At 53.2% G+C, this 15,215-nt stretch overlaps 1 protein-coding gene across 3 annotated transcripts; it reads right to left on the bottom strand.

Moving 5' to 3' along the window:
* Positions 1-902: 902 nt before the first annotated feature.
* Positions 903-13,346, bottom strand: scnm1 (sodium channel modifier 1). 3 transcript variants are annotated; one of them, XM_069940230.1, is made up of 8 exons: positions 13,047-13,346; positions 12,603-12,673; positions 10,710-10,798; positions 9,987-10,096; positions 7,652-7,746; positions 5,090-5,187; positions 4,470-4,620; positions 903-3,240 (listed from the first exon to the last, which is right to left on the bottom strand). In XM_069940230.1, exons 1-8 carry the CDS (start codon positions 13,095-13,097, stop codon positions 3,081-3,083), a joined length of 825 nt encoding a protein of 274 aa, XP_069796331.1. In that variant the 5' UTR covers positions 13,098-13,346; the 3' UTR covers positions 903-3,080. The 3 variants fall into 3 exon arrangements, with proteins under 3 accessions (XP_069796331.1, XP_069796330.1, XP_069796332.1); XM_069940229.1 differs by having other exon boundaries at positions 5,090-5,220; positions 13,047-13,344; XM_069940231.1 differs by having other exon boundaries at positions 5,090-5,220; positions 12,603-12,698; positions 13,047-13,343.
* Between the last annotated feature and the right edge of the window lie 1,869 nt (positions 13,347-15,215).

Genomic DNA, 15,215 nt, shown 5'->3' on the forward strand with positions numbered 1-15,215 from the left:
TAGGCTGGGGCTTTATTCCTTGGCGGGGGTGATCTCACAGAGGTGGACCACAACAGGGGAGGGCAAACCTTGCCCAGAGTCGGGGAAATCGGTGACCAGAGGTTTCAGGTGAGAGGTTTAACTGGAACATTTTGTTTTACACACAGAGGGGTGAGTGTATGGAAAGGGGGGCTGGTTGAGACAGGGACTGCTGCAACATTTGCACGAATAAGATGGGTTCGGAGGGACCTGGGCAGGCGGGACAGTTCAGTGGGTGTGTTTCCGTGGTGTGTAACATCACTGAAGTCACATAATGGAGGGATTCTGTGAGCGACAGTCCAGAATAATCGCCCTGCGGTAACCCTGACTCAGTACAAAATGAGAAGGGAAATAACCCCACTACCACCCCCCCCAACAGCCCTCCCTCCCCTGCCCATTTCCCTGGCAGAAGGTCTCGGTCACTTGCCGACCAGCAGAGGCCTCGGGTAAGGACAGGGCCCGCCCTTGCACCGGGAGATCTCCTCACGGGCGGAGGGTCACCAGGGCTCTGAGCGAGGGGGAGAAGCTGGAGGGACTCAGTGAATGACTTGCCTCCCCCACCCCACTGACTCTTTGCCAGAGGAAGTGGAGGGATAGATCAGTAAGTGTGAGATGATACAAAGAGTGGATGTGCTGTGGATAGTTAACGTCCTTTAAATGTTGAGACAGTCCCCTCTATCCCGCTCCCCTCTTCCACACACTCACTCCCCTGTGCTCCCCCCTCCCACCGTTAATTTTTTTAAAATTTAGACATACAGCATGGTAACAGGCCATTTCAGCCCATGACAATTAACACCCAATTAACCTACAACCCCCCCTCCCTCCACCAGCACACTTCGAAGGGAGGAAACCGTCGCCCCCCCCCACCCCCCGAGAAAACCCATGCAGACACAAGCTCCTTACAGACAGCAACGGGATTCGAACCCTTGTCCCGATCGCTGGCGCTGTAAAGGATTCGCGCCAACTGGGCCGCCCACATCCCGAATATCTTGCCCCTTCTGCAATAGATTTCAGGCAGGTAAAGAGGCCCTTCAGCCCACAGAATCTGTGCTGACCCATTTATTTTGACATTCCTATCAAATTTGCCCATGCCTGCCACCACCCCCCCACCCCACACCCCCAGATTCTACCTAGGGATTTGCAGAGACTGACAAGCCCACTGACCGCACACGTCCATGTGTGGGCCCTGCTTGGGGTCTGCACGGTTCCTGGTATGCGGACCCTGTTCCTTGTGTGCACGTCCTTTGCAGTGAATACCACGCCTTTCTTTAAAACAAAAAAGAATTCGAGGGTGTGTCTGCACAACCCTGGTCTTCCCCTTTCCCCATGCCAGGATTCAGGAGACTCCACTGCCTGGCTTGAGGCCGGACCTGGCTCATCAGCGCCCCCTGCCTACAAGCCGTGGACTGCGGACCCAGAGCCTTGAGGACAGTGGGGAAAGCAGGATTAGTAACCGGAGAAGTTGGTCAGTGCCACAGATCCCTCTCCTGGGATAAAAATAATTTAAAACCATGTTTGGACATGGAGTTTGGAGGGAGCAGGCTCTTATTTTGGTTTCTTCAAGACAGGCACACGCGTGTTTAAAAAGAAAATGTGTGCGCGTCTTTAAAAAGAACTTGCGCAGGGATGTGTGGGGAAAGGATCAAGATAATGAAAAAACGCACAGGTGTGCATACAGTGGCAGCGCGCAAACCATGCATGTGCCAAAAAAAGAGCACATACATGGACGGGCCTGTGTACAAACTGCATATCCCAACTTTGAACACACCGTCAACATGGAGTGAGAGGGGGAGGACATGAGGAGGTGCCCGCCAGTCGGCTCGGAGCCACTCACACTCAACCCCCCCCTCTCCCCATGTAGGATCCGTCCGCGCCGCTTGTCAGATGCAACGGCGGCTAGGAGTGGGAGTGTTGGGAGGGGGCTCGGATACCATCACCTGGTGTCCATGAACTGCCTGGTTTGTCGCCAATCACAGCCACCATCCCAGTCCCCCTTCCCACATGGGCCCCAGTCCACACCACGTCCCCAGGCTCCTTCCAGCCCTCTCCATCTTGGGGTGCACGGTGATGGGGAGGAGGGCACAAAGAGGGGGAATGTGAGGAAAGGAGAGGTGGAAAATGGGAGAAATGGAAATGGGGAGAGAGAGGAGAGGTGGAAAGAGGGAGATGGAAAGGAAAAGAAGGAGAGATAGAGAGTTTGAAAGAGGAGAGCTGGGATGTTCTTCCGACTGAGATAGCTCAGAGTCAGAGGCAAGGTCACCTGCAGATGACCAACCAGTCCCAGCTGCTGCCTGGGGTATCTTTTTATAGGGAGCAATTGTTGATGGAGAATCCATCGGTGGGGGGGAAGTGGGGAGAGGGAGAAATATGAAGAAATACTATACACCTCCCAATGGGAATGGGGGGGAGGGAAAGAGAAAGCCAGTTAATTGGGGAGGGGACAGGCAGTGACTATTACATGGGCAGGGTTCAGAAGGATATGAACCACACAGGTTGCCAAGGCCAGAATCTGGTCACCTCACTGCACGGACGGATGTGGACGCTGTCGGGGAGATTCACAAGGACGCAGCCTGGATTGGAGAGGACACCTTGTGAGGGCAGATTGAGCGAACTCAGTCTTTTTGGAGGGATGGAGGATGAGGGGGAGGGTGCTCTGAAAGAGGTTTTAAATTTTTAAATTTAGACGTACAGCACAGTAACAGGCCCTTCTGGCCTATGAGTCGTGCCGCCCAATTGACCTACAACCCCCAGTAAGTTTTGGAAGGTGGGAGGAAACCCATGTAGGAACAGGAAGAACATACAAACTCCTGACAAATTTAAACCCCGGTGGCAGTACTCTCCCTCTTTCCTGCCGCCCCAGGGTTCACAAGACAATGAGAGGCATTGATTGTGTGGACAGCCGGAGGCTTTTCCCTAGGGGCTAAAATGCAGAGGGGGGTAGTTTCAAGGGGGTTGGGAGTAAGTGCGGGGGCTGAGGAATTGCAAGAGGTAGGTTCTTCACACAGAGAGGAATACTCTGCCAGTGTTGGTGTCCACTATACCTCCTCACTGCCCCCTCTGTATCACTGATGATCGGAGGGCCACAGGATACCCCTCGGGGACAGGCACTGGCTCAGGACGGGGGGGAGGGGGGGGAGGGGAGGGGGCTCCTCTTCATCCGAGTCGAATTCAGCCACGGCATCTCGCACCCATTTCCCAGAGGGATCCTGGATCCAGCCGGAGCTGCGGAGAGAGGAGGGCAAGGCATCACTGATATCGTAGATGGAGGAAGGTCGTTCCCCATGGTGGGAGGATCTAGGGCAAGGGGGCACAACCGCACGATTGAACAGCGTTCACTGAGAGGAATTTCTTCAGCCAGAGGGCAGTGAATCTGTGGAATTTGTCACCACAGGTGGTTGTGGAGGCCAGGCCATTGGATGTACTTAAGGGAGAGATTGACAGGTTGTTGATTAGCCAGGGCAACACCGTTTACGGGGAGAAGGCTGGGCAGTGGGGCTGAGTGAGAAAATGGAATGGGTCATGACTTGATGGGTTGAATGGCCTACTTCAGTCCTCTGCCTCATGGTCCTACTGCACACAATTCTGTGTGGTCTCACCAGCGACATCCCTGTTCCTGTACACAGAGCGTTGACTGATGAAGGCAAATGCCTTCACCACCGCCCACCTTTGTCTATGGGAGTTGACACTTGCAGGGAACAATGAACCTGTACCCCAGGCCCTCTCTGTTCTGCAACACATCCACCAGGGCCCTGCCATTCACAGGGTGAGTCCTGCCCTGATTGAACTGCCCAAAATGCATCTCCTCGCACTTGTTCGCCATCCGCCATTGCTCAGCCCAGTTTCCCAGTTCACCTGGATCCTGTCTTCTCTGATAAGCTCCTTCACTAGATCGCCAAGTTTGGAATCATCCACACATTAACTGACCACTCATTCCATCTCGGACGGTCGGGTGCTATGGAAATGGAGTTGAACGGGAAGGACTGCGGACGCTGGGGGATAAGCACAACACACAAACTCACTGGAGAAACTCCACAGATCACGCAGCATCTATGGGAATAAAGGGACACTGACATTTTGGGCCTGAGCCCTTCAGGGTACGAGCTAAAGCAGACAGGAGCCTGAATACAAAAATGGGGGGTGGGGCAGGGGGAGGAGAGGAGGGAGGAAGGGGCAGGGGGAAGAGAGGAGGGAGGAAGGGGCAGGGGGAAGAGAGGAGGGAGGAAGGGGCAGGGGGAAGAGAGAAGGGAGGAAGGAGCAGGGTTTCTCCCCCAATCATTTTATTTAGGCACTTGCCTGCTTTCTGCTCACACCTTGACAAAGGGCTCAGACCTGAAATGTTGGTTCCCCTTTACTTCCTGCAGACACTGTGCGACCGGCTGAGTTTCTCCAGTGCTGTGGGAACGGAGACCTTTCCTCCAACGAGGGTATTCCCCTCACTCACTGGGCCTCACCTCCTGAGGTGCAGGTGGTAGTCGAGCAGCTTCTGCCGGTCAGGGTCTGCGGACACTGATTGTGATGCAGGTGGACAGCTGGTATTCCTTCTCCGGCCCCCTCGCTTGACGCATGGCGCGGGTTCAGCGTGGACAACCGTGGGGTGGGAGGCTGAAAGCAGAGAGGGCCAATTAATTGGGTGAAGCAGCATGTGAAACATGCAACACCACCCCAGCCCGCCCATTGTGGCCACCTGCATCGTTCCACTGCACACGTAGACACCATGCATCCTTCCGCATGCTCTCATGCTGGTTGTGTGCACTCTGGCGCTGCACACACACCCTTACACTCACGCCTCATGCACTCTTGTGCTGCATGCACACCACTGCACCATACATGCCCTCTTGTGCAACACACACCCCTTTGCAAGTAACGTGCACAAATTTCCTTTGAGGGCCACGATTGTCGCGCACGTGCACACTCTCAACCCGCACACACACCACTGCATGTCATGTGCATCCACTCACATATACACACACTTGCACGCAGCACCCTCACCCCACTTGCACATAAACCCTAACCCACGCCCCGCCACCCCCCCCCCCCCCCCACCGGACCCCATCATCACCCTTTCCGTTACCTGGCGCCGGCCCCTTGAGGGGCTCCTCCGCTGGTCCCAGCACCGGACTTGCTGCCCCCACTTGCCCCTGCCACCATACACCGGCTGGCTCGCTGTGGCTAGGAGACGAGATGGAACAGTCGTCACTGGGCCTGAGGAAAGTGAGTGGCACTCAGCAGGAAATCGGCTCATCCATACCATGGCACAAGGTTACTGCCACACCAACCCACACCATCTGAATTTTATAAACAAAGAGAATACAGGACAGGGCAGTACAGGCCCTTCAGCCCACGATGCTGTGGCTGACCAATTCAACCTAACCCCTCCCACCACCCAGAACCCTCTATTTTTCTTGCATACATGTTAAATTTTCTTGCCATTTCTTTTTCTTTGGCTTGGCTTCGCGAACGAAGATTTATGGAGGGGGTAAATGTCCACGTCAGCTGCAGGCTCGTTTGTGGCTGACAAGTCCGATGCGGGACAGACAGACACGGTTGCCGCGGTTGCAGGGGAAAATTGGTTGGTTGGGGTTGGGTGTTTCCCGACGAAAACAGCGTTTCAGTTGGCCATGAAGCACATGTGCACACATTATATAATGGTCACATCGCTAATAAACATAATTACATCTAAATGTTTTGGAATGATATACACGGTTACGGGACACTGTTCATCAGTCTCACAGACTGCGGGAAGAAGCTATTCCCCAGCCTGGCCGTCCTGGCTTTGATTCTCTTGGACCTTCTCCTTGTTGTTGTCCATGCTGTTGAAGACGCAACTACACTGGACAGGGCACGTCTCCATGATGGAGGATCATTGCCTGCCTGAGATTGTGCTGTACAGCAAACCCTCCACTGGCCTCTGTGACAGGAGGGGCTCTGAAAAAGTGGTACAAGGGCTCCCTGAAGAAATCCCTTGGGGCCTGCCACGTTTGACCACCGCCAGTGGTCTGCTCCAGCCTCCGATTGCGCAGCCCGATGGCCCACCATTTGCCAGTCTGCCTCCTCCTTCGGGAACGTGCGCAGGGCCAGCCTTGACGACAAAAGGAGACGGAGGAAGACCATGACACTGCCGCACCAAACCCAGAACGATTTTCCCTTGCTGCGGCAGGGCACGTCCATCCCGCATTGGCCACCAACGAGCCCCTTCCTGATGGTAGTGGGTCAAAGACCCCCCTTGATAATTCTTTGAGCTCTATTTATCCAGGGCTCCCGGTGAATGTCATCAATAGAGGGAGACCCCAGTGCTCTTCTCAGCCATTTTGATGACCCTCTGTGTGGAATCCAGACCGATGCTTTGCAGCTACTGGCCTGTGCAGTGATGCAGCCAGACAGTCTTTTGACTATCCCAACTGTACAAGCCTCTACCACCACCCCTGGTGGGGCATTCCAGGCATCCACCACTCAGTGTAAAAAGAACATTTCCCCTGACCTTGAACAAGATTTCTGCTGGGCACCCCAGGAAAATGGTGCTGGACATTTAACAGGTCCACCCCTTCTGCCCCAGAAGGAATAAACTCAGCTGATAAAAATCTCCCCTTGTAACTCAACATCCCAGTGAGTCTCTTTGGCTCGTGCATGTGTTCTCTCTCTCTCCCTCTCTCTCTGTGCTTCTCCACATCCTTTAGCATGGTGTCGTCACCAGTGAATGAACTTGCAATGCGGCAGCGGTACAAGCCCTTCCTGCCCACAATCCCACGCCACCAAAATATACCCCATACGACCAATTAGCCTGCTAACCCTTGTACGTCCGTGGATCGTGGGAGGTCCAGAGCACCCAGAAGAAATCCACACTGAACTTTTTTTGGGGGAGGAAGATGGGGGGGGGGGAAGAAGGGTTAATATAACGGATGACCTCTCCTGGACCCACAGCACTACCTCATCAGTCAGGAAGGTGCAGCAGCGCCTTCACTTCCTCAGGAGGTTGACTAGGGGCAGGAATACCGGCCCCCCATCTCAACTACATTTCACAGGAGCACCACTGAGAGCGCCCTGTCCAGCTGTGTCACTGTGCAGGGTGGCAGCTGCAAAGCATTGGACCAGGTCAATACAGAGGGTCATCAAAATGGGTGAGGGTCACTGGCATCTCCCTTTCCTCTTCTGGGACCATTGCTTATATAGGGCTCATGAAATTATCGAGGACCCTTTCCATCCAGTGCACAGGGTCTTTGACCCACTACCATCGAAAAGGAGGTACAGGAGCATCAAAATCAGGACGGCCAGGCTGGGGAACGGCTCCTTCCCGCAGGCTGTGAGACTGATGAACAGTGTCCTATAACCAAGTAAATCATTCCAAAATATTTATGTATATTTATTTTAGATAATATTGTAATGCATGATTATTAGGTATCTGTGTCCATGTGTACGCATATGTGTATACATGTGTGTGTACCTGTGTGTCCGTGCGTGAGTGCGCATTAACCACGATCCAGAGAAATGCCATTTCATCAGGTGGTACGTGCACAATCAGGTGATAATGAAGTTGAGAAGGTGTGAAAAAAGGGGCGGATTCGAACCCTGCCCAGGCAAATCGCACCTCCCCGAATGACCACCTCAGATACCAGGAGGGGAGAGCACTGCGTCATACCATTTCCGCTTGCACTGGCTGCTGTAGGGGGAGGCTTTCAGGAGGGCATGATGCGCAATCTCCCTGGTCCTCCGGAGGAGAGGTGGCAGCTGTCCCTGCAAAGAGAGGCACTAATCAGTCGAGTGACCCCGAGGGATGGGATCCTTGCATCACCGCCAAGACCCTGGAGCAGATCAGGCCAATTCGAATCTTTCCCCCTTTAATCGCATTCTCCCTGTACTTTTGGCATTCGAATCCATCAACCTCTGCTTAAAATCTACCAAATGACTTGGCCATCTATGGCAATGAATTCCACAGATTCACCACCTGAGAAAAGTCCTCATCTCTGCTCTAAAGGGATGTCCTTTCATTTTGAAGCTTCATCCACTGGTCCCAGACTCTCCCACTGCTGCAAGTATCTTCTTTCACTCTATCCAAACCTTCAATTAAAAAAATCTGGCGCCACTACCCTAACAGAAGGACTGCCGCTGACATGGACCCAAGGAGAGCAGGGAGCAGAGATGAGGCGCAGCTCCACAGGGTCCTTCTGCCCGGTACCACAGCCGACAGTTCTGTACTGCCTTCAAACGACCTGTCAAAATCCTGCAACGTCACAGGGTATGGGCCCAAGATGGCGGCACCTGCATGCGGCAGCTGCCTCAAGGGCAAGTAGCGGATTGGCGAAGGACACCAGCGATGTGAATGCCACCCCCCCTCCCCCACATTGTAAAGAGGACAACCCTAGGGACAGTGATCGTGGTGGCAGGCAAGCGAGGAGTTCTGTGGCTGAAAGACATGCACAGGAGGAGAGCTGTCTGCAATTTGCAAGCGGTCAGGAGGGGGAGGGGGACCCAGGCTGCTGGAGACCAGCTTGTGGGAACCAGGTATCGAAACCAGGATTCGAGAGGGTTGCCGAGGGCAAGGAGGGCTCCCGAAGGGGCCTTGGGCACAAAGGTTTGGATCGGGTCGCCGATGGATCTGTTCGGCTGCGGGGAGTGCTGGAGAGGAATCCACAGGTTCTCACTGACTCAGAAGGGACTCTTCTGCTTCTCCTTCTCCGACTGTAAAAGGAGCACTAGGCAATGCTAATGAGAAATCTTTGTCCGCCTTCTGACAGACCAACGCCAATTCATTTCTGTTTTTATTGCATGACTATAAATAGTATCTGATCTGATTTGATAAGTTTCGATGAGATTCCCCTCCCTCATCCTTTTAAACCCCAGCAAGTACCGACCCAGAAACATCAAATGAACATTAACCATCACCCCAGGACCTTTCCTGTAAACCACCTCTGAACCCTCTCCAACACGTTCTTCTTCTCAATCCCCCTCAGTAATCACAAACCTATAGAACATCGATCCCAATCTACGGCAACAAATTCTGTACATTCACCCCCACACCCCTCAGAAATTCCTCCTCACCTCCGTTTTTTTTATTTTGAGCCTGTGGCCTCTCCCATTTTCTCCGTGTATGGGGTACTTTGTTGAGGGCTGGACTGAGTCGTTGGGATGGAAGGTGCTCAAACCCAACGTGAGAGGTGGGATTCAGCTGATGCCGACCCAACTATTCAGGATTTCTGATGGTTCGGCTTCTGGGATACCAGGCGGAATTTCACACCGTCTTTTTAACTATCGGGACCCCGTCACCCGTCACGCTCCCCGGGACCCCGTCTCCCGTCACGCTCCCCGGGACCCCGTCTCCCGTCACGCTCCCCGGGACCCCGTCTCCCGTCACGCTCCCCGGGACCCCGTCTCCCGTCACGCTCCCCGGGACCCCGTCTCCCGTCACGCTCCCCGGGACCCCGTCTCCCGTCACGCTCCCCGGGACCCCGTCTCCCGTCACGCTCCCCGGGACCCCGTCTCCCGTCACGCTCCCCGGGACCCCGTCTCCCGTCACGCTCCCCGGGACCCCGTCTCCCGTCACGCTCCCCGGGACCCCGTCTCCCGTCACGCTCCCCGGGACCCCGTCTCTCGTCACGCTCCCCGGGACCCCGTCTCTCGTCACGCTCCCCAGACCCTATCTCCCTTTACACTCCATGGGACCCCGTCTCCCATTCCTTTTATTCTCTCTAGGACCCTGTCTCCCTTTACACTCCCTGGGACATAGTCTTCCACTCCCCAGGATCCTGTTTCCTGCAGAATTGATTGGTAATCCCGTTACCTGTTTAAACCCCCTGGGGCCATGCAACCCACCCCCCTTAATTCCAGATCAGGAAGTCGAATAGCCGAGGAGGGGTGAAGAAAAGGCTGGGGTTGGATGTGGGCAGGAGCAATTCCCCAGGCCCATTTCTTATCCCGTGCAGTTTCAAAGGTCTGGATCAAATGGACCAGGTTGGGAATTACAGACCAGGTTTTACCTCCTCCCTTTGGGGATCTGATCCCGACTCCTCCTGGAGGTGCTGTCGGTGCCGGTGTTTCTGAACTTCCAACTGGATGCTCCTCTTCTGGCCATAGAACTGCTGGAGACCTGGTCAGGGGGTTGGGTGGGTGAGGGAGGAGGTGAGAGTTAGGGATTGGGGGGACAGAGGGAGGAGAGGGGGAATGGGCAATAGGGGGAAAGGGAATGAGGAGGGTGTTGGGGAGGAGGCAATGGAGAGAGGAAGGAGGAGGTGGGGATTTGGGAAGGAGGGAGTCAGAGGGGATAATGGGGAGGGAGGAGGGGCAGAGGTTGGAGGGAGTGTGAAGGAAGAGGGGAGAGTTAGGGAAGGGAGGGGTGGGTGGAGGAGGGTAAATTGGAGGGAGGGCGTGAGTGGTGGGGGCGTGGGGGGGGAGGAACATCCATTACTGGACTGACTCACAAGGCACTGAAACTACAAGGTAAACCTGGCGGCACCCATCCACAGCGCTCCCTCCTCACCCCCCTCCTTCCTCATCCTCATCCCTATCCCCTCGCCCCCTCATCCCCTCCCTTTTCGCCCCTCCCTCCCTTGTCACACCCCGTTCCTTGTCCGCTCTCTCCTCACCCCTTGCCCCTACCTCCCTTCTTGCCCCTTCCACCTCCCTCCCTGCCCCTTCCCCCTCTCACCTGGTGACCCCTTCCCCTGTTCCACCCCCCCCACCTCCCAATGTTGAGCACTCACTGGTGATGTGCTTCTTCCCCGTTCTGTGAGCAGCCAGCATGTCGACTGTGTCAAAAACGGGCCGGTATGAGCACACGGAACAGGCATACCTGGGTGGGAGAGAGGGGGTGGGGGGTAAAGTCCAGTTAATGTACACCCTCCCATCTCCTAATGGAACAAAGTGGGGGAGGGGGAGAAAGGGGAGATAGACAGGCAGAAAGAGGGAGGAAAGGTAGAGAGTGGGGAAGACACAGAGGGGGAGAGGCGCTTCAGTCCATCAGGCCCTTGCTTATAATCCACTACCTGTTTACACCCACAATTTAACTCCATCAACTCCCCCCTGGGGTAGAAATCCCCCCCCTGGATTCTACCCCCTCACTCACACACCCAGTGGAACAATCTGGAATGGCTGATTAAACCCCACCCCCACCCCTCACTCTCACAAGTTGTAAGGATAAACAGATTCAATGGTCAGCATCTGGCCTGTCAAGCCTGCTCCGCCATTTAATGAGATCCCGGAAGATCTGACCGCTGACTCAGCTTCACTTCCCCACGACCATAACAAAAGCTTCCCCCAAAAATCTAACTCTTTAAGTTCAAGCTCAAATTTATTACAGAGCACACAACGACATCACATACAACTCTGAGATTCTCTTTCCTGTGGGCCAGGTAGAATTTCTAATTATTAGTCGTGTAAACCAATGGTTTTCAACCTTTTTTTTCCACACTTACCACCTCTGCCATCGGTGCTCTGTGATTGGTAAGGGGTTACTTAAAGTGGGACGTGAGTGGAAAGAGAAAGGTTGAGAACCCCTGGAATAAACTGTACTTGAGAAAAGATAGTTTTGCAAAAGAGAGAAATATTCATGAAGAAGTGTAAACAAACTGATTGTGCAAATACAGAAAACACAGGCCATCACAGGCAAAACCACTCCCCACCATCGAGAACGTCTACGGGGAACGCTGCCTTCGGACAGCAGCAGCAATCATCGAGGATCCGCACCACCCAGCAACATGCTCTGTTCTCGCTGCTGCCATCAGGAAAGAGGTCTCAGTGCCACAAGACTCGCACCACCAGGTTCAGGAATGGCTGCTACCCCTCCACCATCAGACTCAATAACAACAAACTCAATCAGGAACTTATTTAAGGACCCTTACTTTGCACATTATTTACTACTGAATATTTATACCTCTGTATTTACATTTCTTTGAGTACAGTTTACAGTTACCTGGCCCGACCCTGATGAAAAAGAATCTCATGGTTGTATGTCCTCTGACTTCTCTTGTCTCCATTAACCCACCCCCCCTCCATCTTTCCCTACAACTCCTGTCCTTGAGCTCTGTCTTTCTTCTCTTTCCCCTCCCACCCAGAGTCCCAGACAAACCCACCTCCTCCAGTCAATTCTTACCTTTCCTCTTGCCAGCTATACCCAGTTCACACCTTTTCTCTGTTGGTCATTTCCCTGTTCTTTTTTTCCCAACCAAGCCTGTTTATTCAGGGGGCCCTGCCTGTTTTCTGCACATCCCTTGCTCAGGCCTGAAACCTCAAATATACAGTAAGAACCCCTGGTATCCAGAACCTATGGGGATTGATAGATGCCAGATAAGTGAATTTTTCCGGTTGCTTGAGATCACGAGTTGCGTGGATTGGCGAATTAACGGCGAGGTGTGGCAATTTTAAACTTCCACGCTTTTAACCGATTTATTTTCCCCTAGTTGTTTGATTTCCAGATATATCTTTACCTCCCCTGGACCCTGCGAGACTGGCTGAGTTCCTCCAGCCTTCCGGGCTTGGTCTCGGGGTTCTGTCGTCTGCTGGGATAGATTGCTCCACCCTTCCCCAGCTGGCTCTCTGCCCTTGCTCACCCTCCCAGGTGACCCATAACCAGCCTCGCCAGCCCCCTCCCTCCTTACCTGCCGCTGTTCAGCAGGAGGGCTTCGTCCTCGGGGATGTAGTGTGCAAGCAGGTCCGCCACCCTCCGCTTCTGTGTGGAGACGGGGAGACGGTTACTGGCGGGAGGAAAGAGGAGGGTTGGACGTAGAGAGGCGGCGAGGATCTGGAAGGAAATGTTCCGGAGCCCAGGCCGCGGAAGCTACGGTGCAGAAGATGGCACCCACTGATCTCCATGCAATGGGGTCATCACCATGGGCAACCCATGCAGCCTTGGCGATCGATCGTTACCATGGCAACCTAGCTCTGTTACCATGGCTACAAACGCTCCCCGGTACAGGGGCCCGTTACCATGGGCAACCTCATGCTCCCCCGGCTGACAGGGCGCTGCAGCAGGTGTTTGGGGCCCCCTCCTTCCCTTCCTCCCCCGGGCCCACAGCCACCACCCCCATCGTCGGTACCCTTACCCTCAGCACGTTGAGCTGGCTCAGATCGTCGCCCTCCCTCTTGAAGGCCATGCCCGATCCGCCGGGCCGCGTCCCGCTTCCGGGAAACTGCGCCGCGGGGAGTTGGACAACAGCGACCACAATGCAATGGGCGTGCGGGACCCCGCAGCGGCCCGAGGCTTCCTGACGCGCTGTTATTTCTCCTCCTTTTGTGGCCCCTGATCTCCCTTCGAACCCGTCCGGACTTTGCCCTGGGGATTATAGTGGCAAAAGACGCTGAATTCGCGCAGGCGGTCGGGATTTCCCAACGCCCTCTGGGAACTGTAGTGCCATGCTGTCAATGACCAGGGCAGCCCGGACTAAAGGAACTACATCATCCAGCATGCACTGTAGTGACACCCCTGCCAGAGGTTCCCTGGTCAATAGAGTCTCCTTGCTTTCTAATAATACCTTAAGCAGATGTGTACTTTCCTTTTTTAAAAATACTTTATTAAATTCATAGAGATAAATATTACATGCATAAATTGTTTAGATATTAATTACATAATGCACTACAGAATATGTCACATATCAATTTACAACAAAAAAGTGAAAAATCCACCTCATATTCTAATAGAAACAGGTGCAGGAGTAGGCCATTTGGCCCTTTGAGCCAGCACCGTTCCTACCTTCTCCCCCTATCCCTTGGCCCCGGTATCATTAAGAGCTCCGTCTGACTCCCTCCTTGAAAGCATCTGGAGAATTGGCCCGCTGAGGCAGAGGTCTCCCTCTCCCCCAACCATCCGAAATGGCCCACCCCTTATTCTTAAACTGGACTCCCCCGAGATCAGGAGTGTTTCTTGCCTCTAACATGTTTTAATCAGATCCCCTCGCCTCCTGCTAAATCCAATCTTTCAACATATGACAGTCCCGTCATCCCAGCAATTAACTTCATCCACTCCCTCAATAGCAAGAATGTCCTTCCGTAAAGTTGGAGACCAAAACTGCAGAATATACTCCAAGTGTGATCTCACTGGAGCCCTGTACAACTGCAGAAGGACCTCTCTGCTCCTAAGCTCATCTCCCCTTATTATGAGGGCCAACATGCCATTAGCTTTCTTCACTGCCTGCTGTACCTGCACACTTTCTTTCAGTGAATGATGAATGAGGACACCTTGTGATTATCTAAATAGACTGATCTTTCATAGAAAATAAGAACAAAAGAAGGAAAAAACCCTTCCCACTAAACACGGTCACCAGCAAGTAAATTGTGCAGAATCGAGTCTTGGCTCTCGGGCGCCAGATCAAAAACCCCTGAAGCACCCTTGCCCAAGTCATCAAATTATGATTATCACCCCAAATCTTGTCAAATTCAACCTTGATCTCTGTAACATTAGAGCTAATTTTCTCCAAGCCCAAGGTGTTTCCTTCTTAAACAAACTAATTTTCAAAACACTTCAAAAAGAATAAAAAACAGTGACCCCTATTAATCAAACCCCTCCCTCTGAACAAGGTCAACTTGCATATTTAAGGTACTTAGGACACGAAGGTCAACATTGGGAAAACCAGACAGAGCTGCTCAGGAGCACCCAAACACTCGTTAAATTATGATAATGATTTATGGTAGTGTGGGGTATGACAACGGCTCTGTATCCGCTTATCTTTGTGAGGTTTATCAGTTGGTTGTTTTTCCAGACTCTTTTGTGTAGTCTTCCAAAGGCGCTATTTGCCTTGGCGCATCTGCGGTCTATCTCGTTGTCGATCCTTGCTTCTGATGAAATGGTGCAGCCGAGGTAGGTAAACTGGTTGACCGTTTTGAGTTTTGTGTGCCCGATGGAGATGTGGGGGGGCTGGTAGTCATGGTGGGGAGCTGGCTGATGGAGGACCTCAGTTTTCTTCAGGCTGACTTCCAGGCCAAACATTTTGGCAGTTTCCGCAAAACAAAATACATTATGGTAATAATATTATAGTAATAATTTATGGTAATAATATATGGTAAATTATGGTAATTCTCCATGAATGGGCCCCACCTTTACATCTTTTAACGTTACATCTGATTTTTTTTGAACACGGGAAGGGCATGAGCCCTCTGTCACCGTTGAGTAGGTGGAGCGCTGTCTTTCCATTCCATCAGGATTCTGCCCGACGAGCTGTCAATGAGGTAAGCGCTTAAATTTGCTTCTGAGGTGAAGTCAACGAGCGATTCGGCCT

Source organism: Narcine bancroftii, chromosome 5, assembly GCF_036971445.1.
Source record: "Narcine bancroftii isolate sNarBan1 chromosome 5, sNarBan1.hap1, whole genome shotgun sequence".
Classification (NCBI taxonomy): Eukaryota; Metazoa; Chordata; class Chondrichthyes; order Torpediniformes; family Narcinidae; genus Narcine; species Narcine bancroftii.